Source organism: Hylobates moloch, unplaced genomic scaffold (assembly GCF_009828535.3).
Source record: "Hylobates moloch isolate HMO894 unplaced genomic scaffold, HMol_V3 SCAFFOLD_8, whole genome shotgun sequence".
In the NCBI taxonomy this organism is placed as follows: domain Eukaryota; kingdom Metazoa; phylum Chordata; class Mammalia; order Primates; family Hylobatidae; genus Hylobates; species Hylobates moloch.
The window spans coordinates 99,800,625-99,826,624 of NW_026652283.1; the positions used below are offsets into that span (position 1 = coordinate 99,800,625).

The 26,000-nt window shown below is 35.7% G+C and overlaps 1 protein-coding gene across 5 annotated transcripts in view; it reads right to left on the bottom strand.

Moving 5' to 3' along the window:
* The window catches only part of RBMS3 (RNA binding motif single stranded interacting protein 3), a 1,191,227-nt gene that overhangs the window by 397,005 nt on the left and 768,222 nt on the right, over window positions 1-26,000 (bottom strand). For all 5 annotated transcript variants that reach the window (XM_032162240.2, XM_058442835.1, XM_058442834.1 and 2 more), the window contains one exon: window positions 20,257-20,348. In XM_032162240.2, coding sequence (XP_032018131.1) covers window positions 20,257-20,348 — 92 coding nt within the window. The remainder of the gene's footprint in view (window positions 1-20,256; window positions 20,349-26,000) is intronic.

The window sequence follows — 26,000 nt, forward strand, 5'->3', positions numbered from 1 at the left end:
TGAGACAGGAACCAGGCCCTCAACAGACACTGAATCTGTCAGCACCTTGATCTTGGACTTACCAGCCTCCAAAACTCAGAAATCAATTTCTGTTGTTTATAAGCTACCTAGTCTATGGCGTTTTATTGTAACAGCCCAATGGGACTAAGGCAACAAAAAATAGAATGGAACTTTAAATAAAATATTTAATGGTTTATTATTGAGATCTCAATAATCATAAATATCTAAAATGTGTAATAACTTGACATGATAACCAAATATTTAAAATGTACCCAATACAGCAATTCTGAAACCCACACAGAATGCTTGCCATTTTCCAGCATACCCCACACACTGACTTTAATAGAATTATTTAGGTTGAGTGAAACTGTGAAGCAAACAGTATTTTTTTCTCTGTCAGATTATTTTATTAATTTATCTTGCATAGTTTGCCTATTATAGAATGTTTCATATGAGAAAAATTTCACTCTAAATTAATACAATGGAAAAATTTTCAATTCAAAGAAAAAAATAGCACATTGATGGACAGAATTTTTTCTATGTTTTATCTCATGTATTTTCTTAAACATTGGCATGGGCAACATTTGTCTGCAAGTGAGCACTAGAAGATAAAAGAATGAGTAAACAAATAGTAAAGGAACAATACGGAAAAACTCAGAAACAGCTGTGAATGTTTAATCTGGTTGCTGTTTTTTTTTTTCCATGTCCACTTATGCCTGGTTGTGATTTTATATTGCATACATAAAATACAGTCATATGTTCTGCTCATGAAATTGACCCTACTTATTATAAGAAATTAGACATGACAGCTTCTCATGGATGCTTTATACAAAGAGAGTCTGAGAAGTCTGAGGAAAGATTCTAATGACATGAGCAAAATGTTTCCAACTCCAGCTCTGATTCCAAATTCTATGTGTTATTGAAATCCTCTGGGATCCAGTAAATTTTATGTTGATGTTCAAAATAAGTCAAACACACTTGAAATGCTTGTCAGTAAAATCTTTTGGTATACAAGTGACCATGTCAGAATGTCTACCATCCTGTGAGCCAAGCAGTGATCCATACATATTTGCATAAACCTTGATGGGAATCAGGTTCCAAATAATAGGGTCTTTAAACATCAATTATATGACAACGCAAAGGTACTGTTATCACACCACTGAGTGTGTGGTGAATAAAATCTAGGAGTGAGAAAAGACAGCCATCCACTATTTAATTTATCATTAAGCAACCTAAAGACTTAAGGAATAGACAATCTGCAACCTCACAGTACTGGAGTATGATTCAGCAAAACTCCTACTTACTAAGAAAGGTCAAACTCTGTAAACTGTGAGTTTCACCAAAGCTAGGGTGATATAACTTATAAGATATGTATACACTTCCAAGGAGTAAAAAAATAAAAAACCTACCTTGTTTCATATCTTAACAAAGCCAGAAAGAGAGGAAAATGCAAGAAGACCACATACTAAGGTCAAACTGCTCTATCTGACCAGGTTCTAAATAGTTGTGATGATCTTGTTGGAAGTGCAATGAACGAGTTAGCAACATTAGTATAAAAGGACATAAATCATCAGTACTAGCATTCTTGACGTGGTACACCACGTCCATCCACTAAAATCGGGTTAGGCAGAACATTAAAAAAGGGTCCCAAAGCTGTACTGTTTCCCTGCCTTGTAGAATCTGAACTGCCAAAGTCAAGTATAACTGAAATTCATTTTTATCCTCACAAGTTCATCAACTTATGAAATAATATTACATTATCTTCCATTTCTACTTTTTCTGTATTCTTTTGGATAACCCTTGCTATCTGCATTCACTTTCAACCTCTTTCTTTTTCTACCAGGATCTACCATGAAGTACATGAAGTATTTAGGTGGTTCCCTAATCTATACTATAATCTGAGATCATCAATATTAAGAGCAACATAGAAAGTTTATAAATTTACTTCATTTAAAACTCTGGAAAACTCAAAGGAATTTCCATAGTATTATTCAATATTATCCTGTATATTGAAATGTACAACATTTCATGAGGAATTGCCATTGTTAACAGGGTACACAACCTTCTGCTGGTGCACTGACCTTTCTACTAGCCAGTCAATGCCTATAATACCTAAACAATTGTAAAATGTTTCATTTTTTCTTCAGTTTAAGAATTTTTACTCTGCACAGGTGCTCCCTTTAATCCATAACTTGTTTTCAGATTGTATGTCAAGGAAGAAAAAGTAAAGGAGGATAAACAATTTACAAAAATATAAGCAGAATAAAATATTGTGCTTGAAATATACAAAGAAGGAATGGAACCATAATATTCAATGCAAGTTACAAAACAAACTATGAGAAAGTTATGGTGTATGAATAAAAGAAAGAAAGTCATTGTAAGATTTATTTTTGCTTTATTTTGGAAGAGTATGTCAACATATCCAATATGCCAACAGATATCTCAAAGCATCTAAGGTTTAACTGCCATCATTCTCTAACCCCATTAAAAAAATATGCTGGCAGACAAATGCCAACCAAATTTCCACTCCTCTAGTAGTCTACCCCTGGAGGAAAACTAATGATCACTAACTGCTAAGATCCACTGAGTGATAGATATTAAAAACTAAAGGAACGGAGCTGTTTCCTGAAAAAAAAAAAAAAATTGAACATCCATTGCAAATTATCCAGAAGCATAATCATATATGGTTTCCAACTCTAATTGAAGGAATTTTTAGTGATCAAAAATTTAATATCTGAGCTCATTTGCAGGTACTGTAGTATGATATCTATTTTAGTCAATTGGTTTCTTCTTTCCCACGACATTTAGTTGCCTAGCCTCTGAAAGAGAACTAACTTGCTTTGAGACATTCAATAAAAATCTGAGAGCCCACCATGTGCAGAACCCTACAGGAAGGATGATGAGGAATCAGGCATGGATTCTGCCTCCAAAAGGAATAGCATCCAAGGACTAAACTTAAAAAATAGAAGTGTCACAAATGCTTAAGATTGTACTATGATAGAAGTTTAAAAGAAAGGAGGTACAATAACTACAAATGTTAGTATGACATGTCATTAAAGATATTAAAAATGCTGTTTCCAATAAGTAATCATATAGTTTCTTGTCACTTATAAGATGAAACATTATACACTCACAATTTTATTGCTAGTTACAATATGTAAAAAATAATTATGGAGAGCAAGAAAATTAAGATTGATTTTTTAAAAATGCAATGGCAACAACACAATGATCTGGCTTTATTATGCCAAAATAGGGTTTCTCAACCTTGACATTATTAACATTTTAGACCAAATAATTCTTTATTGTAGCAAAAATGAGACACTATTTAAGGCATTGCAGTATGATTAGCAGCATCCTGGCCTCTACCCACCAAACAGATGCCAGTAGCAACTTGTGCCCTAGTTGTGACCACCATAAATGTTTATAGATGTTGCAGTTGAGAACAAGTGCTCTAGAGAGAACCACTCTAAAGCAGTGGTTCAGGTGTTAGCTTCAGTATTAACATAGTGGCCAGCTGAATGTACACCTCTAGATAACTCTTTACCATGTGTAATAATTTCCTATTTACTTATCTGCACTTCCCTATAAACCATAAGTTTCCTCAGTTCTGGAATTGTATCTTACTCATTATTGGTTTTCTATACACTAAGCACTCTATGCATATACTTTATGCTGAATGAATCAATGAAGGAAGCTAGAAAGAAAGGAAACAGAAGAGGGAGGTAGCTGAACTGACCAATGAAGTGTGGAGGGGCTCTGGCATGCATCATATAGTGTCAGTGGATGCCAGTATTAATTTTCCTCTCAGTCAAGAGAACCACAAATGTCTCCAAACATTGCCAAATGTCCTCTACGGTGGGCAAAACGCCTCTAGTTGAGAAACAGTGTTCTAAAAGATTGCACAGAGAAGGTTTCAACCTTGTCATAAAAGGAAATATGAATTTTGCAGTACTTTCTTTCTTTGTCCTACTCAATTAAAAAGAAAGAGCTCTAATACATTAATGGCTTTGGAGTTAGACATGAGATAGGATACTGACATCCAGTTGGCTGTATGATTTTAATAAATTAGGCTCTTTGAGCTTTAATTATTTCATTTGTAAAACTGGGACATTAATGACTACCACATAGAGTTATTTCATTCAACAAGTATTATTACTTGCTACTTGCTGGAAAGGCACTGTGGTTGGTTCAGAAGATATACAGTGGGAGTGGTAACAGTTATGATCTTTGCATTTATATTCTATACTCTAGTCTAGAAAAGCAACAGTAATCCAATAGTCTCCCATATAAAATTTAAATTACAAATTGTCACATAAATCCTATGATAATGAAGAAGGTTCTATGAGAACAGATGAAAAGGGGAACGTGACCTAGAATTGGGTGTCAGTAAGATTTTCCCAAGGAGCTGCCCCTTGACCTTGGGCCTCAGGGAGACAACGTGTGAAAGCACAAGTCTGTCCTGATATCTGGATACTCTGTAGATAATCAATGAATGGGAGCAATAGGTTATAAATAATCATCACTGTCCCTAACAAAATTAACGGATAGGAATAAGATGTTAAGCAAAGTGACACTGTATTTAATATCTTTATCATAACAAAAAGGTATGCATAATTCATTTTATAGAATTCTGAACTAAGATAATAGTTGTAAGAAAATTGTGGTACTAATAATGTTGATGCAAAAAAATAAGTTCTTTTGGAGTATAGAATGTTGGTGCCTTTAACATCTTTATTTTCTGGATATACAATTTCCCATTGTATTTTGCATTATGGTTACCTTCTTCAACTAGAGAACAACAAGGATTAGCACATAGTCCAGTTAATAAAACTCAACTATTCCACTGCGCTAACAGTCCCTACGAGAACTCCCAGCCATCAGTTAAACAAATCGTTTGGCTGGGATTGGAGCATTTACCATATGCACAAGTTACTAATTTCCTGGATGTTATCAGCCATTAGCTGGTTTCCTGTGTCCCAGCAAATGCTGAGGTGAGAGCCTTGACTGCCAAGACTGAACATTTCAGACATGGGTCCATGGACCATTTCCTCCATCTAAGATATAATAACACTCTATATTTGTAATTCTTCTGTCAAATGCATGTGGAAAATGGCCAGAAAGTTCAAGTGAAGGAAAATGTGTAAAAAAGAAAAACTAACTTGTGTCAGTGTACCGTGCAATTATGCTGGCAAAACTCTATTAAAATTTGGAGGACTCAGTTGCCTGCAGCAAGAGGAATATGAAACAGAACTAATCACCAGGAAACTCCCACACAGCATTTAGGGATTTACTTAGAGATCAGACTGTGTCTAAATGAATGACAATTGTCATTTTCTTCATTCCTAATCTACAAATGCTGCTTTCTGCCTAATCAGAGTTCCCAAGGTGGGGAAGGAATATATATGGTCCCTCTCAACTCTACTCAAAACCTCACAGCCTACGCTCACGCATAAGCAAATGTCACCACTGTCTCCTCTTCTATTTTATCTTGGTGACTTCAAGACATAAATTAAAAAGTACATCATCAAACAAAAAAGACTGAGAGTCTGAATTAAATACTTAAGTGACCAGAGCATTTTGTCCCTCACAGTATTCTAATTAATGGCTTATTTAATGTGCAAGATAGTGTGACAACTCTGTTTACAATTAGAAATCATTTGCGCAGTGAAACATTAGAACAGTAAAACAGGAGGGTAGTCTGTTTTTTAATATTCGAGGATTACTGACAATATTTTATTAAGGCAAACACATGTCCCTTAATTTTTAGAATGCATAGTGTTCACCATTTGACCTTGACATATCACTTCATCATACTGAATATTTCTTTATGCTCTCTTCCAGCCCAAAAGTCTGTCTCTATATGGAGACCATTTGAAAAGTTTCAAGCCTTTATAAGTAATGTTATTCATTATCTTAGACATCCTTTAGAACCTAACAGCTTACCAAATAGAGTAGGAGGGCCCCCCAATTTCATAATTTCAAAGATGACATATACACTTTTATCATTTAGATTCAGCATAAAGAATTATATGAATTTCATAGTTTCTGTGATGGTTATTAGCAAACATCAGAATTACATTTCCTAAGTAATATGTGCTCAAGAAACACAGCATTGTGTAAATAATTTTCATATATTTATATGTACTTATATATTTATACATCTTTATTATGTAAAATAACTAATAAATATATATTTTATGTTACACTATTTTATTAGGATGAACTCAATTGTCACAATCGGTACCTAATTAAAGAGGCTGATTTGCTTCAGCATTGATCAACAGAGTTCCTTCCATCACTGTTCATGCTCTGACAATCCATTAACCAGTACATGCCATGTGACAGGTTTGGTTTCTGAATAATCAGCTAGGTAACTTTTTATAGATCACATTTATTATCTTTTTTATTATGATATTGTCATTTTTACATTACAAAGTAACCATTGTTCATTCTAGAGAGTTGGAAAACACAGATATGATTATTGAAGAAAAAAATCACCCCACTTCCCTACCTACAGAATTTTAGTATGACTTTTACTATGACCATTCTCCCCTAAGATTGAATATGCTTAAAAAAAAAATGCTATTTAAGTGATGGCAGCAGTTGATGGCTTTGCCATAATTTTCAAGCTACTACACTACAGAGACTTTGTCGACCAGGATTATTTTTGGCTATTTTATGTTGTTCAAATTTTTACCATTTACAATTCATGCTACAACAGAGTGTGATCTGTGTCTTAGTTAGTTTTGTGTTGCTTAAAATAATATATGTGAGGCTGCATAACTTATATTTTTTAAAAAGAGGCTTATTTAGCTAATGACCCTGCTGGCTGGAAGACTGGGCATCTGGTGAGATCCTCAGGTTGCCTCCACTCAAGACAGAAAGCAAAGGGAAGCCAGACTGTGCAAAGTTAACATGGCAAGAGAGAAGGTCAAGGTGGCAGCCTCTTTTTAATAACCAACTTTTGTGGGAACTAATAGAGCAAGATCTCATTTATTACTGTTAGGAGAGCACCAAGCCATTCACGAGGGATCCACCTTTATGACCCAAACACCTCCCACTAGGCCCCAACTCTAACACTGGGATTGAATTTCAGCATGAGGTTTGAAGGGACAAACATGCAAATATTAGCATTCTGCATCTTTGATTTTTATTTAAGGTAGGTTTCTAGAAGGAAATTAACAGTTCAAACACTAAAATTAATTTTCGGAAAAGTCAAACCAATTCACATTTCCACAACAATTAGTAACTTTACCAAAATATCATTATTCTATTTAACTAGTGTACATTTGATAGTAAAAATAGTATCTTGGTTTTTTATTTACATTTGTTTTTCTACTAGTAATATTTATGATGATTTATAATGTGGATTTTCATATGTGACTTGTATGCTTACATCTTTTTTTTGTTTACTATATTTGTCTTTTAGTATATTTGCTGATTTGGGTAAATATGTATTAAGATCAGTTTTTGCACTTCAAATGGAGAGTCTTTCTGTGTTTCACTCAGAAGTCTGAGTATACAATTTTGTGGTCGTATCTTCCATAATCAACAATCATTATTCTATCCTCTTCTGAGTTTTAACGCTATATTGAATTATACAAAGAGCTAGGTTTTGTTCCTTTTTAGTTAACCAAGCCTCCCTGCTACATGAATGTTTGTACATTTTTATTTTTAAATCTAGCTACGTTTCTAATAAGCCTACATACCTGTGGACATGTGTCTTTTCATGTTGATTGGAATGTGGCCAGTCCTTTCAATCTCCATGAAAGGATATGTCATCTCTGGAAAGATGTCTTTAGTTTCTGTATTTGCTTATTGCTTCCATTTCAGCTATTCTTATTTCTTCTTCTGGATGATGTACTCACTGTTATGTTAGACCTCCACTCACTCGTTTTTTTCTATTTTCTTTTTTTAGATTTATCTTTTTTTTTTTAAGTTTATGTGGGTGCATAGTAGGATTACATATTTACAGAGAACATGAGACATTTTGATACAGGCATGCAGTGTGAAATAAGCACATCATGGAGAACGGGGTATCCATCCCCTCAAGCACTTATGCTTCAAGTTACAAACAATCTAATTATATTCTTCATTTTAAAATGTAAAATAAAGTTATTATTGGCTACAGATACCCTATTATGTTATCAAATAGTAGCTTTACCAAAAAAAAAAAAAAAAATCTCCACTCTCTGTCCACCATGCTTGCCATGTCTTCTCTCATTCTTTTGATAATTTGACCTTTATTTTCCGCATACTGGGAGAGCTCCTTTAATCAGTTCTTTAAGACATTAATTTGATTTTCTGTAGTGTCAATTCTGCCCCAACTATCACCAATATGGAATTTAGTTCTGTTACTGCACAATTTTTGTTCTTTGTAATACTTCACTTCACTTAGTTCTCTTTGCTCCTTAGCTTAATGTTTCTTCATTTTGCCCTATTGAATTTGCACTCAAGCTGGCTTCCTCCTTGTAGGTTTTTGTTCCTTTTAAAAAAAAAAAATCTAAGTTTATCAAAAATACAGTTAAGCATTAGGTATTACAGGGGAAATGTTTTTAAAATACACATTCTCAGATTGTGCTCTTAGAGACTCTGATCTGATGGCTCTTAGAGGGAGGTGGGGAGACAGAAGAAGAGAAAAATAAAAAAGATGATGAAGACACCTCCTCAAATGAATCGTACTCAGCAGGAATGATCGCAATATCAGATGCCTATATTTGACAAGATGATATGGTTGATATGTATTTGTGTGTTTGTGCATAATCTTATCTTCTAGAAGTTAAGCAAGGGAGAGAGAATAAGAAAAACAGGACTTTTGTATAAAATAATTAAGTATAGAGTAAAGAGATACTAAGAATCTCAATTTTGCTCTAAGATTTTATCAGTAATTATAAAATCCTTGAGTGTTTCTGGAAATCCGTTGCCTATTAACCTTGGTCTTTCAAGGGTAGTTGTTGATCATTCTTTACTGTATCTTTGCATATTTCATGGGGAAATTGGGAGTGGCTTCCTCGGGAATATATAAAGCCAGAAGCTGGGTAGACACTTTTAATGATGTTACATTAGCAAATCAATATTTTCTGGGAATTTAGAACACAGACTTTTGTGTGCTGCAAGCTGGAATCCAATAAACTTAACTTTGTTTGATATTGTATCTTTATAAGGTAGTGGCATTTCTTACATTAATGTCTAACTATGGATATTTCCGAAACCAGATACCTAACAATACACTGGTAAGTGTTCGTCCACAAGTAACATGTCATTCTTCTCGTGGAGTGTGATTTATATTTTTTAATGATGATGATTTTAGTAATGTATATCATCTTACAAGAAATTTACCTTTGAATCAGAAAAGAGTAAAATTCATTTTGTGCTGGTCTCACCAAGCAACTTTGTTCAGTTACCTTAAATATGAACACCAGGGAAGACAGTTTATCTTTGATATATGAATATAATTTCCAAATGGATCCTTAGGCTAAAAGTAACTCATGAGTATGAAAAAATGAGCTCTTGGTATTGCTTCATTTAAAACTTTATTTCCTTTATAGAAAGGTATGATATTGCTAATGTCACTTTCACAGAAAAGTGAAAAAAAAAATCCATTTCAATAGGGAAAAAAAATCTGGTTTTGTTTTGAATTTTACCATTTTTCTAAAGTTGAATATTTTCTTAAGTTTGGAATACTTCTTAGATATGAAGAAAGAGTTAATGTGCTTACAGATGTTGGAATATAAACTCCCACTGATTTAGCCAGCAGACTCAATAAGTTTCATGGTATGGTTAAGTCATTCAAATAGCAGTTAAAAAGTGTGTCCTAGACATGGTGGGAAAAGAGGATCAAACTGAGTATGCTGCCTTCTTGTTCACAACACTCACGTTTCTGTTTTGTTTTTGTGTGTCCACTGTATGCATTTGTGAACAGCTCTCACAAGTTTCCAAGTGATACACATCATAGTGTAATAAATATAGCATGCACACAAAACCAGAGATCACAGAGGCCTGTCTTTCAAGTTTATTTATTACTTATCTTTAGGTTTCACTTTCAATAAAAGTCAGATGTGCTGACGAGCTATCAAACATGTTTTAGTTATTGTGTTATTGCATGGAAAAATTATAGCTACCTGTGATAATTAAACATCTTTTAAAAAACACGTATTTTGTGAATGTATGTGTGCATACACATGTAAATATATGCAAGTGCATACCCGATTTCTTTAAGACTTCTAAAATATAAGAGTTATTGGTCTTCATTTCCAAATTCTTGTCATCTATTTTCTCAAGAAACAAAGATGTCCATCTTGTCCCATTCCACCAGCCAATAGTTAGAAGGATTATATTGAACCATTGTTTGTGAGCTCAGGAATTATGTCCTCTTGAATAATTGGTTAGGATAGTGAATTAAAGGATTATTTCTGTGCAAAATTCAGTTTGAGGTCACAAAAATGTATCAGAATTGAAAACCATTAAAATATAACCAGTACTGATTATTCATTTGTTCATTCCCATATTCATTAATTCCACAAAGATTCATGAAGCCCCACTATGTATATCAGGGACTCCAATAGATTCTGCAGTTCACTGATTTAATAATTTTATCCAGTCTGTTATTCCGTTTTAGAAATTCAAAAGCCAAGCTCCGCTGAAGAGACTAGAAACCACATTAGCAGACTTATGATCTCCTTGGAAAGAATAAGGCTTTGGAACCAGAAAGGCTTGGGTTCAAGACCACTTGACTATCTTAGTGGATGTGGGACATCCCCTATTTTTTCACCTGTACAATTGGAATAATAATACCTACCACCATGGACCCTAGTAAGAATTAAATGACATAATAATTATAAAAGCACTTAACCTATTCACCAGCATAAGGCTGATGTTCAAGAAATAATTTCCTTTATTCCCTGCATCCTTCTGTCTGTCTTCCTTGCCTTTTTTCAGAATAGATATAGCTAAAGGACTTGAAGAGAGTCTCAGAGCACACCAGAAGTATATTACACAGAAACAGAAGGTGGACCGTGAACCTCGGTAGTCTGTAGGTTTCTCAATGTTAAAATGTTCAACCTTTTAGCATAATTCATATATTATATAATTCTACCATTCCAATTCATCCAATCATTTTTAGAGTACAGTATAAAAATAAAATGCAGAAAGCAATTATAGTTGGTTAAAAGTTGGGGCCAGGAAAGCCAATTATAGTTGGTTATATAGTTGGGGCCAGGAAAGCCTCCACTGCTTCTATTTTCTTTTTTTTTTTGAGACAGAATCTCGCTCTGTCGCCCAGGCTGGAGTGCAGTGGCGCAATCTCGGCTCACTGCAAGCTCCGCCTCCCGGGTTCACGCCATTCTCCTGCCTCAGCCTCCCCGAGTAGCTGGGACTACAGGCGCCCGCCACCACGCCCGGCTAATTTTTTGTATTTTTAGTAGAGATGGGGTTTCACCGTGGTCTCGATCTCCTGACCTCGCGATCCGCCCGCCTCGGCCTCCCAAAGTGCTGGGATTACAAGCGTGAGCCACCACGCCCGGCCTCACTGCTTCTATTTTCTTATGGAAAGATAGTGGTGTAACACTCCTGGTCCTTCTCTTACTTGTCCACTCACATAATACTTCCAAATGGGAGAAATAATAACTCACCTGACTTGTGAGTTTGAGAGCAAGAGCTCAGCAAGAGTGGCTCATTGCTGTCTCCCTTATCCTTGGGATCTATCTGCCAGTAGAGGGCACATTCACTATTTCCTCCTAGTATCATAAGAAGTAAAGATCTTATCCATGGGTGGGGAGACACATGGTTGTCCGGCACTCCTTGTGACTGAACGGCTAAACCAAATTTTGACATTGGCTATTGAAAGATTCATTTTCCTCACAAACCTAAGTCACATTTTCCTAATGTAACACCAGCAGTCATACAATCAATAGTTTTCTTATTTTGACATACTTCTTTGTCTTTTTCAATGGGATCAGAATCTACGTGGGACAAAGCAGTGCTTTTAATTAGGCACACCCCATGTACAACAATGGTGATTAGAGAAAATACCTTTTCCTTTCAACTTTAAGAACAAATTATTAAAGCCATGAATGAAGACTATTCATTATTCGGTTTTCTCAACAGTACATCAAGAAATGAGTAATTGACTGAGATCAGCCTGTGGACACATTCTCTTCAAAGAGGCAGGATGGAAGTGTGAAAGTGTTGATGTTTCTTTTCTTTCTTTTTTTTTTTTTAGACTGAGTCTTGCACTGTCGCCCAGGTTGGAGTGCAACGGTGTGATCTTGTTTCACTGCAACCTCCGCCTCCTGGGTTCAAGTGATTCTCCTGCCTCAGCCTCCCGAGTAGCTGGGATTACAGGTGCCCACCACCACACCTAGCTAACTTTTTTGTATTTTTAGTAGAGACAGGATTTCACTATGTTGGCCAGGCTGGTCTTGAAATCCTGACCTTGTGATCCTCCTGCCTCGGCCTCCCAAAGTGCTGGGATTACACGCCTGAGCCACTGCTCCTAGCCGATATTTCTTATAGGTTGAAAAGAACTTGAATTCCACACATATCCTTCAGTAAGCAAGTGCCTGGTCAACTAGTAGGGATCCCAGTTTAAGACACTGAGGCAATTCTTTTGTTGATTTTTGTTTTTGTCCAATGCTAGGAAAGCAGAGAATTTTACTAGTATACATATGCACTGTTTCACTTAAGATGACACAGTAGAGTCCTTGCAAAAGCAGAGGGTAGTACCCACAGGCAGATTATGGAAATCATTCAATACAAGCTAATACAAATATTTAACTTTAGATGAGTCTGCTTTAAAAACTTCAAATAATTAATGAATAGGATTAAGATCAACCCTGACAATTTCAATATTGAGTTTTGAATCCCTGCATTCAGCATTTGGATCAGGAAAAAAAATGAGCCAAATTGACATAGCCAGCAAAGCAGACGTTCACAAGTATTTTACAGACATGTAAAAGACCAGCCAATAAGTATTTCTTTCCCAGAAAATTTTAAAATTTTCAATCATGAGAAAAATAATACTTATATATTTTTAGAGAGATCTGTCTGTTGAAGATGTATCCCACAGGAGCAAATGATACAAATATTCATTTTAGGAAATGAGATAGAGCAAGGTTTACATTACATAGCATCAGTCATTCAGGAGTAATGAACTATGTTAAAAGCGACATCAGAATGCTTTTCTTTGGAATCACAGTTATTTAAACTGCATTCCACAACTGTAGAGGAGGGTGTCTTGTCATATTCTTACACCCACTAGTACAATAGAACAACGCAATTTGAAGAAGATAAGTGTTGAAATAAAAATTTACTGATCAATTAGAATTTGACTCACATGAAAAAAAATTCTAAACAGTGCAATATTAGGATGACTTGAAACCAGACAACTCCCACAAAAAAGGGGGGGAAATGATGGTAGTTTATGCAACTCTTCTATTGTTATGAAGATGCAGGATACAGACAATAATAAAACCCAAAGATGCTATCTCACTAAAGATTCTGGTCTATTTTAAATTACTATAGAAATTTTTCATAACTATCGCTTAAATATAAGTATAGTTTTTTCCTCTCATTTCTTTTAGATACATGTTCAAATGTCACATGATTAGAGAGACCTTTCCTGACCACTGTAACTAAACTACTACCATCTCCACATCCTATTTAACCACCATCTCCATCTCCTATTTTGTAACTGTAACTGGTTTTAATTTTCTTCAAACCAACTGTTACAATCTAATAAATTATATCTCTTTGTATAACAGTTACTTTTTGTAATCCCCTATGTGAACTTCATGAAACTTTGTTTGGCTCAGTACTATGTCTGTAGCAGGTAGAACAATCCTTGTGGATAGCAGGTGTTCAACATAAACGTGTTGAGAAAGTAGGAGAATGAGAGATTCCTGCTTCAATTCGAGCCTACAGCCCTTGTCCCCATGGGGGAAATATGGGATACAAGCAAATGACAGCAGATAGGGATCTCTGATCCTTTGATCTTATTGCAAAACAAACAAAAAGACATGGACATTATTCTAGGAACATTAGCATGCCCAGATAGCTCTTGTCCATCACTATATAAAGTATCAATTGTTTCCCACCCAATCTCAGGAAACATCTCTCGAGTCGCCTGCTCAAGTTACCCTGGAACAATGCCTCTCCTTCCTACATAAGGAGCCCTTGAGAAGCCTCCATGTTTACCAGGAGGCTCCATCCCACTGTAGTGACCAATAAATATCAAATAGCCTTTTTCTTCTGCTTTACCTAGGAATGATAAAAACAAAAACTACTAATACGATCTTATACTACAGGAGTGTGGCTGACAATGCCTGTCATATACCTGTGCACTCAGAAGAGTAGCTTTGGTAGACAACAAGCCACATTATGAGGCCAATAGTTGCACTTTGGTAAAATGTTCTAGAATATTCTATTGAATATAACCTTCCTTTTTTTTATTATACTTTAAGTTCTAGGGTACATGTGCACAACGTGCAGGTTTTTTACATATGTATACATGTGCCATGTTGGTGTGCTGCACCCATTAACTCGTCATTTATATTAGGGATATCTCTTAATGCTTTCCCTCCCCCCTCTCCCCATCCCACGACAGGTCCCAGTGTGTGATGTTCCCCTTCCTGTGTCCAAGCATTCTCAGTGCTTAATTCTCACCTATGAGTGAGAACATGTGGTGTTTGGTTTTTTGTCCTTGTGATAGTTTGCTGAGAATGATGGTTTCCAGCTTCATCCATGTCCCCACAAAGGACATGAACTCATCATTTTTTATGGCTACATAGTATTCCATGGTGTATATATGCCATATTTTCTTAATCAGTCTATCATCAATGGACATCTGGGTTGGTTCCAAGTCTTTGCTATTGTGAATAGTGCCACAATAAACATACGTGTGCATGTGTCTTTATAGCAGCATGATTTATAATCCTTTGGGTATACACCCAGTAATGGGATCACTGGGTCAAAATTTCTAGTTCTAGATCCTTGAGGAATCACCACACTGTCTTCCACAATGGTTGAACTAGTTTACAGTCTCACCAACAGTGTAAAAGTGTTCCTATTTCTCCACATCCTCTCCAGCACCTGTTGTTTCCTGACTTTTTAATGATGGCCATTCTAACTGGTGTGAGATGGTATCTCATTGTGGTTTTGATTTGCAGTTCTCTGATGGCCAGTGATGATGAGCATTTTTTCATGTGTCTGTTGGCCGCATAAATGTCTTCTTTTGAGAAGTGTCTGTTCATATCCTTCACCCACTTTTTTGATGAGGTTGTTTGTTTTTTTTCTTGCAAATTATACACCCTTCCTTAATTAACTAAAAGTCTTCTACCGGAATATAACTGACATGGCTTCACTGTGGTGATATATTTTGTAAATTCATTGTGTGTGTGTGTGTGTTTGAATTTAAAATATTTTCTTTTGCATATTCCTTGATTTTGACTTTTCATCCTTTTATATTTCAAGTAAAAAATCCACTGATTTTTTATGTTTTTTTTCAAAGATAACTACTATCAAGGTCATTGATTTATAAGAGAAGTCCTTTCCTCTGGTCCCAATCTAGTTTTCTGCCATGGTAGATATAATATTTTTATATTATGCCTGTCAAGCTATTTGACATCCTCTGGGACACTTAGTCTCTTTTGTGATTGCTTAACTGAGATTTACTCTACAAATCCCACTGGAAATGAATCACTTTTGGGAACTGTAATGGCAGTCTGGTAGTACACCAGATGAAGTCTTATCTGAAGGCCCTGAGAGGGAGTGACTTCTTTTCTGCAGACATTTCCTCTAGAGTAAGATATACTGTGTTTAGTCATATTTGGAATTGACAGAAAGCAAATAAGAAAGATGCCTGTTAAGCCTGAGATTACTCAAGGACTGGCTGGTAATAATTCATGACTGTTTAATATGTAGACCCATTCTAGTGTCTCTAAATATATCCAGGAAAAGCCTCCAAAGCTGTGCAGTTCTCCAGCAAGGCCTCAATGAGGCCACAGAGAATAAGGGGGAAGTAAGATACCTCTGGATGGCAGAATCAGGGTTTATGTGATTGGATGACCAAGGAACTTATTGCACTGACAACTCAAGAATTCTATTTCCACCTAGCAGGATTTGATATGTATTTGAGATCAATAATTTAGGCTTGCTTCCCATTTTCTCCTTTCCTAAATAGTCATTTTCCTTTAAGTGCATGTGTTCTGTTGTTTCTGTGTCATTCTACATTGTGGGAATTCAGATGGATAACTTCTCTTTTAAAGGTATGACTTGCTGAGCTATGAGGAGGAGCCATGGGCCTGTTGGAGATAACGGAGTCACCAGATGCAATCACAGCTTTGAGGTGGGTTCCTTTTGGGAAAGAATTAATGCATGCCACCTAAAATGTATGTATGCATGACACCTTTATTGATGTCATGGATGCTGGATAGCCAAGGGGATGGACTATTCTTAATTTTCTCTGCTGCACAGGCAAAGAAGTCAAAATACTCATCATTTCATACTCTCTTAAAAGAAAGCGGGAAACCATATGACTCAGTTTTGGCTTTTGAGTTGTAAGCACAAATTGCTGATTTGAGATTCTGGAAAAGCCTTTAAAAGGACAAAATCAGCCATACTGCTCCTTCATCTATTTGCTTTTTTCCCTTTTTCCTGGATTAACTGTGGATACAAGAGCTGGAACTTTAGAAGCCATCTTATAAATGTGTGACATAAAAGCCAGGGATAAAAGATGGCAGAGCTGCCTTGATCCTTGATGGCACCCCAAAGAATTGGCCTCTGCTGTCTATCTATGGCCTTCGTCCTACATGAGTAAAATAAATATCTGCAAGTTAACTTATTGTTAGCAGGGATTTCTTCACTTTTTTTCATGCTTATAGAGACACATATTCCTCGGCCAATAAGTTTTTTCTCTATATCCTGAAGTTGCCAAGAACAGTAACAGCTGAAATTCATAGTCTGGAGCTGTAGCAATTCAGGAGATAGAATAAATGTTAAACATTCAGAAAAAAAAGAATTTTTATTCAATCTTCATTCTCCAATATTCAGTACCCTGCCCAGACAGAGTAGGCAATAAAAATGTTTGCTGACTGATGCTACTTATTATATATTTTAAAGAAAATAATTTGGAATGACACACATTTAAAACATGTATTAGGATTTATAGAAGGTTTAGTAGCAAATTTGAATTAAATGTATAACTATATTTATTGAATAACTTTTACTAAATTCTTACTATGATCTAGGCTCTATGCTAAACACTTAATGTATTTTTTTAAATTCTCACAGCAGTTCTATAACCTAAGAGTTATTATTAGAGAAGTTCAGAGATATTTAAGTAACTTAGCCAAGGTCACACAGCCAGGTGGTACCAGAGCCAGGATTCAAGGCCAAGTTTACTTCTCTCCAAATCTATGCTCCTAACCACTATGTATTACTAAAATATTCTGAATCTGATTTCCTAAAAGAAACATGACTTTTGAAATTAAAAAAAAAAAAAAACTCCTTTGTGGCAGAACAGTAAGTATACAGAAAAATGTTCATCTACGTTAATGGTAATTCATTATTAATCAATTACCACTTCCTGGGTAACTTGCTATTGGTTGACAAATCAGTTGGATTTTCCATATGCACACACTGGAATAAGCTAGCTAAATAAGACAATTCACTTGGAGAGTTTTATGTTAGCTGAAGGTTACTATTGGGAAACTAGAGTATTTGTAATATTTTTATTTTGAAATCCTGGAGTCATTAAAATGTGACACCACAACCTGCACAGTAGGATATTGATAAGAACAAGGATGCAAGAGGTGATTCAGTAGATACTTAAATGGCCAAAAATATAGTGCAGGTTTCACACACCCTGCAGACTGCAGGTTTATATGATAATAAATAATAGTTATCACCAGGACAAAGGAGGAAAATGCCATGAAATCCAATAGCTCAGTGAGAAATCTGCTAATACAGGTGGTGGTCAAGCTTGTCCTATTTTATTCTCAAAGGGAGCCTATTTATTTTCTTATAGATAGTTAAATTACAGAGTCATTCACTGCTGAAAGTTTTCCAGTAGGCAGATATGAGTCTAAAGCTAAGAGAATAAGAATTAACTTCACAGGCAGCAGAATTGATAAGGTAAAATCTTTGCGCAAACTACAGAAATAAAAGTGACTTTAAACATTCCAATTGGAATCTCTTTTTTTGTACAGTGGGCATGAGCCAATGGCCAAAATGCTGGCTGGAAAAATAATCGTTTTAGGAGGTCTTTAAAATATTTCCCCAAATCAAACAGCCCTCTGACTAGGTGAGATATCAGTGATTAGAGAGAGAGAATGAAAGAGTCAGAGGGTGTGTGGGGGTGGGTAAGAGAGAGAGAGAAAGAGGAATTCTCGGTGCACCGGAATGCTGGGAAACTGAGGGAAAATATTCATAATGGTTCCTCAGTAGTTATAAAATCAATGTCAACTTTCTTTTCCTGTTACACAAGATGGCAGTGGTTTTTATCTAACAACTAACTATACATATTCTGAGGACATTTGAAATGGTGGAGATTATGCATGCTGTTTTCATTACTTCTAAAGTGCTACAATCTGCTAACTTCCAGATTTGGGAGTTTGCCAATGGAATAGATCAAGAAATTCCAATAACAACTTTTTTGTTAAACATTTTTATATTCATTTTCTTGGAAGTAGGTGTTGCTTTCAGTCCAAATTCAAGTTACTTATTTTACATATACCTAACAGCTACATTTCATCATATGTTTTGTGCATATAGGAAGTCACTACTTAATGCCATTGACTCTTTGCCAAGTAACCTTTAAACCAAGACATGTATATAATTTCCTTATTAATTAAAAATATTAACTTCATCAATCTTAGTCCATGAAAAAAATCCAAAGCTTCCAGGCATAATCTTGATGAAGAATACATTACACATCTGAAAGAATTCAAATTTATTCTGCCTTGAACAACTAGTCGTGTGTCATAAAGGACAATGAGTTCACCAAAGTAATCTATACGGGAAGTGACTTGCAACAAAAGGTTAACAGATATGCTCTGTATCAGTTTACTAGAAGACAACTGAAGATGAAGAAACCAAATATCTTACCTCTAGTTATTTGAGGTCAAAATTGGAAAATGTTATCAAATAATGTTAGCAATCTCAACAAAATCCAAATAACTGAAAATTTGACTACTTTATCATTATATCACTCAACTCTTATAGAACCTAGAGATAAATAAGTTCACTATTTTCAATCAGAAAGAATATTTAAAGACTTGGGTTGCAGGTGAATAAATCCTAAATGGCCATCATTTTAAAGCAGACATCTAACAAGCAACCATGTTATAAACAATTGTTTTGACTTTTTATCTAGAAATATTTACAGATTTACAAGACGTTGCAAAGATAGTACAGAGAGATCCTATGTATCCTTCATGAGGTTTCTACAAATTTTACATTTTATATGATTATACAATATCAAAACCAGGGAACTGACATTGGTGCAATACGTGTATATAGTTCTATGTTACTTTATCAGGTATAGATTCTTGTAGCCACCACTGAAATCAGGATACAAAAGGATTGTAAATAATTTAACTTATTTTCTTAGATAATAAAATATATTACAGTTTCAGGTAGAAGGTTCCAGAATACGTATTCTATTTAACAATACTTAATTATTGAAAATTATTAATATCTAAAATTATCTTAGAAAACTCTATATATAAAGGCCAAAGTGAAATTCTAGCAATACAGACACGGTACACTTCAGTTAAACTCATTTCCCTGCACAGATCAGACAATCCCATCATTCAACAATCAGCTCTCCCCAGCTAAGAGAACGCACACTTTTTTTAGCACACAGTTTATCAAAGACAAGTTGCTGATAATTCTACTACTCCAAAACTGCTTACCAGTAGAAGTCCCAGACACACACACACAGAGACGCCCCACCTTTCTCAAGCAGAACAGAGCACTTCACAAGTGTCCTTAAATCTCTAATGAGGTTACCATAACAAAAGATACAATAATAAATATACACAAAGAAACAATGAAATAAGCCAGACAGATTCCCCTAAGCCAAACCTAATGTGGAGTTTCTTATTTTCCCTAACAAGAAAATATAAACCAAATTGTTACAAACTGCACGTTTGAGTGAGGTCAGAGCAAAGAAGAAATATTTAATCTCTCCTTCCTTCCTCCTTATCTCTCTCTCTCTCTCAACACACACATACACACACCCCTAAACATCAGTCTTACCTTAGCCATCTGTGCCTGCACGCCATTTGCCTTGAGAGATGCTACCGCTTTCTGTGCGGCTGCAGGACTGTCAAAATCTACAAAACCATAACCTGTGAAAACACAAAACCCCCTTGTTAGTATTCACAAAAAGCTGAATCTCTATCTTAACTGATGAAGTACAAGTTTACAGATAGACTTGCATTTGTTTCTTCTGACATATTACCCTGGTTGAACATTAGGCTCTTAGACTAGTGGTCCTTAATGCTTTGGGAGAGATAAAATCATAATATCTCTAGATATAAAATAGTAACTCTTATTTTCTAGGCATTGTTTTGGAGATTGGGTGTACAATCAGTAACCCAATTTAACCTAATTTGGTGGGTAAGAAAATAGACTGTTTAACTGTGTTCTTTCTTCATAGATTATGGCAAAAGTGAGGTACACAAAATGCTGGAAAATATAGAAAATTCTCTCCCTAAAGTTAATTTTCAAAACCTCAAATATTGATGTTAACAAAAACCATGATAAGAACTTGCAGTTATCAGCAACTGCAATAGTGCTTGGCACACAGTAGGCATTCAATAAATACATGTTGACTTCATGAATAAGTAAATGTTGTGAATGAGAGGGTTTAAAACCTAGTTCCATTTGATTACTAAGCCCATGCTCCTCCATTATCTTGTCTATCTCAATGATGACATCTTAAATTATTTTGACTCTTATGGATCTGTGAAAAAGAATGATTAAATACATAAATATTAATGTTTCTTTTAAAAATAAGAAATACTATATTGCTTATTTGTTTCTAGTGTACAGTCTGAAAAGGGTATATGAGTTTCCTATGCTATTCTGATTGTGTGCTTGTGTGGATGTCTATATATGGTGAAAGCAAAGAAATAGTAAAACAGAGTCAATGAAAAGTCCATTTTGCATGTCCTTAAGCTAGCTAATAGTCCAAGGCTTAGCCTAACAGTAACGTTAACTGCCAAGAATATTTAATATAAATATTCAAGAGTGAGTATAAGGACAGCTTTGTTTGGCATGCTTAAAAAGCTCACCATATGTATCCTATACTTCTTCTCATCTGTCAGGCAGGGAATCATCTGTATTCTTATACTTATCTCATTTAGAAGTTTTGAGGTGAGCCACTGAAGCCAACCTACTAACCATGTACTGTGACACCTCCTCTCACCCCAAAATAACCAAAGAAGAGTATAAGGGAATCCAATTACCAAGTTGTTTCTTTTAATTAACTTTTTAATTTTTTCCCCTTGAATCTCGTCTTCTTTTTCTCCCTCCCAGCATGTTATCCTAAAATGAACTTGTTACACAGCAGTGTACTGTAAAATGCTCTTGAAAAGTTGGGCAGAGAAGCTGTGAAGTTTGTATTTCTAATCCAAAAGGAAGCCTCTTCTGTAAGTACTGCTAATTCTTCTCTTCCTACAAAATCGAACTAAATGGGTAATATAAGTATTACTACCCAGTAAGATGAGTAAGATAGAAAAGTGAAAGTAATAGTCAAGAAATAGGGTCAAGGGGAGAAGAAAGCGAAACTATAATCTGGATATCATCTCTCACATGCCAGTTGCTGCTATGCTGGGTAGTTGACACATTGGTACTTGGTGAAGTCATAATAACATCAGGTACTACTGGCTTTGTGCCATAATACACATGAAGAAACTGAGGTTAGGGTAAGATGATCCAACTTGACTAGAATCACAAGCCACTCATTGAGCAGATCCAGGATTTGAAGTAAAGTCTGCATGTGTCCTTTCAAATACACCATACCATGAGTTGCTTTATATCCCCACATTGTAAACTATTCTAGTAGCCTCTGAAGCCCATCAGAGAAAGGACTCAATTCTTGAAAATTCCTTATATGGCATGGAATAAAACAATTCCATATAAGATGATTTAATTGAGCTCATTTAATCAGTACATTTGTCAATGGAGCAGTGGATGAGTTAAGATGAGATTGAGATTGGAACCCACCTTGTACCTCACACTTTGGCCAATCTTCCTCATCCATTCATCGGCTCATTTATTCATTCAATAATAAAGTTCTATTTCAGGCACTGCGCTAAGCAAAGGGTATATAGTGGTGGGAAAAAACCTCAGTTCCCACTCATGCAACTAATAGTTGAGTCGGGAGATGGATAAGAAAAAATAACCATACAAATGAATATATAATTACAAAATTGCAGATCTTCCTTGAAAGTAAATGAGAGCATATAATATAGATTTTAATTATTGATTGTTCATTATTGAAAGTTTTAAAGAAGCAGTAGTGGGAAATGATCTGCATTTTTAAATTGAGATTGCAATGTTGTGGGGGAGCTGGGAAGCTAGAATGGAATCAGGAGATGACTTAGGGGCTATTGCAACATTCCAGAAGAAAGGCAGCTGGCAATGAAATAGGGTGAAAGGGATGGTTTGAGTTATATTTTGGAGGCAGAATTAACAGGGCTTTGTAAATGGATTGACTGAACTGGAAAGAAGGAAGACATAAAGACATAGACAAGGATTACCACTGGTTTTGTTTGTCTGGTTGGTTTTGTTTTTGCCATAAGCCACTGGGTGAGTGGATATGTAATTTATTGAAATGGGAAGACTCAAGGAAGAACCAGCAGGGGAGAAGGAAAATTTAATTATTGGTCTGAGACATGTTGAGTCAGAAATGCCCGAGACATCTAAATAGAAATGTCATATCGCAGCTGGATATATTAGGTTGGTGCTCAGAAATGGAGATGAAATTGGAAATACAGGAGGACAACAGCACAAAGATATAGATGTTATTTACAGGAAATAGTCAAAAATGCCCAGAGTAAGTATAAAAGAAAAAGGTCTAGGATTAGAATTCAAACAACTTCAGCATTTAGGCATTACATAAGAAGAAAAGACTGCAAAGAAAGCTGGAGAGTCAGAGAGGAAGAGGGAAATGAAAAGGGAATTAGATGTCTCAAATCCAAGGTAAGAAAGTATTCTGAGAAGGAGGGAGAGATCAATTATGTGAAATGCTACGGAGAATTTGAGCAAGAAGACAGCTTCAAGATGCCCAATGTCTTTAGAAACATGATGTCATTATCATGATTTGCTTTAGGCAAGTGGTGGGGATTGAAGCCTGCTGGAGTAGTTGAAGAGTATGAGCAAGATGAGGAGGAGGATTTTACAGGCCTCTTTGCAGTTATCTTGGCTGGGAAGAACAATTAAGAAACAGATTTAGCTAGCAGGGAATCTAAGGTCAACTGAGTTGTTTCTGTTTGTTTGCTTTAAGATAGGAGACGCTATGGTTGTCTGCTGAGTATTCATGTAAATTATTCAACAAATCGTTATTGACAACTTTCTACAGGACAGATACTGTTCTTGGCATTTTTGAATGTTGAATATTGATAGGAAAGATCAAGCAGATTTTTAATAGATTAAAACTTCAGGAGGACAAGTGGATAATTTATAGAATAACATTCCTGAGAGAGTAGAAGGGTGGGCGTATCTAGAAACTTCATGAAAGTGTTGCCCTTCGCCAGACAAGGACCCTCCCCTTCACCTATTGTACCTGGAACAAAAAAGAGCACTCTCCATTACCAGGTGTTGTTTCTTTGTATTACCCCAGATACTGGGACTGTACCTAACATCTAGCCTATGCTTAATAAATATTTGTGAAAATAAATGGAAAGCACGTTTAAAAAATGTTAACTTACTTCATGGAACTATGACGGGGATTAACTGATAAAAGTGTCTATTAATACTGTTGGGCTATAAAGAACACATAATGCTAAGTGGTCATGGTTCTGTTTCAGCCATGCTGCCACCCAGCAGGCAGCCTCTTATTTTATGACTCCCACCCTTTAATCTAGCGTGCCTTCTCTCTGGTTTCTTCTCTTCCTTTCCACCTCCACATGGTACACACGATATTACAAAATCAAGATGCTGACCTCCAGGACTAAACTTCAATCTGAACAGAGGACATTTCTGTGAGGGTAGGAGACACCCTGAGCTTTCTCTGAATCAGGGACGTTCTGGCTAAACTTTGAAAAAATGTACTTATAAAGAGTTATTCTGCCAGCAAGGAGAGAGAGGTTGGTCCTTTTGTGCAAAATATCTGTACTGATGGTTCCAAGCCAAGGGGGATAAAGACTTCATAAATAAAATTAAAAATAGGGGATAAGCTTTCAAATCAGAAATATTTCACTGAATTATATGTTTTTCATATATACTCACTTTCACTAGTTACAATGGAAGTTTATGTAAAAATGTCTCAAGTAACCCTGAAAAATACTCCCATTCTAGAAATAAACATTGCATTACTGAGTTTTACATGACAGCAGATACTACATCACAATCAGAAGAAAATGAAATAGGAGACTGCCCCTAAAGAATAATAATGCATTTAGCAAGGAATAAAGCCACTTCAATTTGCTTTCAATTTGTTTTCCTTAATGACAAATAATCAAGTCTGGGAACAGCAACCTCTGTACCTACGTCTGGTGAGGAGAAGGGTAAGGGGAGATTAGTTCAGCTTCAGCTAATAATGCTTTCCGGTAACTGCTAAAATCCTCAATACAACACTGGCAAATGCTAACCATCAGAAACTCTGGCCCAAGTGGCTGTAAGCCCACCCGTCTCACTCTCTCAATTACATAATTAAGCTTGGCAGCAGGTTCAAATGAATTAAAACTGAATGTCACTGTTTTCTCCACACACCCCTGTTCTTGTTTTTCTTCCTTGTCAGGGGAAGAAGGCCAGCAGTTCTGCAATTAGCGAGAAGTAGAGCAGTGAGAAAGAACCAACTCTGTGATAATTAGGTCATTTGCCAAATACACTCATTCCACTGGCAGATATAATCAATGCTTTCCTGAAATGTTTTAAACCCTGTGTGTTAATTTAAAGTTTTGCTATTTTTATTGCACTACAAGCCTGGTGACTTTAGAGAAAAAACTGTATGTATGTGTGTGTGTATCTATCTATCTATCTATCTATCTATCTATCTATCTATCTATCTATTATCTATCTATCTATCTATCTATCTATCTATCTATCTATCTATCTATCTATCTATAATGGAATTCTACAAAGAATAGTAGTGTCCAGATGGTTCTTATATTGTTTCCTTTAGTGCATTTGCTGGCAACATCTTCCCTGAGACCTTTGCCATTCAGTTGAACCACTGTGTGACAAACCATTTGAAATTTCATTAAATGTTTCTTTACCATCTTCAAAAGCTTATTTTATACTTCCGTGTTGCTGTGGGCTCCTTAAGTTCTCTATTTAAACTGCTTATTTATTTACCAACATTGGGATTGTTCTTTATGTGTGTGTTGGGGTGGACTGGGGTGAAGTAATGATAAAACTAGAACTCCTGCTTTAGATTTGCAGTGCCATCAACAGTGAGCCAAGGAGACTTGCTCTCAGAGTGTAACTGCACACTAAATTTCACATTTGTATTGCTCCAGCTCTTCAGAATGACTGCCATAAAAGCTCACTTGAAACACAGATGGCTTGGTGTAGCACCCAAATGCTTTCAAAGACAATCCAACCGTGAGTCAAATGTGATTTCTAAACAGAATAAGCAAACATTTTGGCTAAGAATTATATATACATTCTGCTGAAATTCTACTTAAGTTTAACAGTTGAAGATGTTAACAATGAATCACCTTTCCATAAATCCTTCCCCACCTTCCATTTGGGCTTAGCAATATTCTGTGACTGTTGTCTGGGCTCAGAATAGGATGACTGAGTTGCAGGGAGAGAGGGGTGGTTTGCAG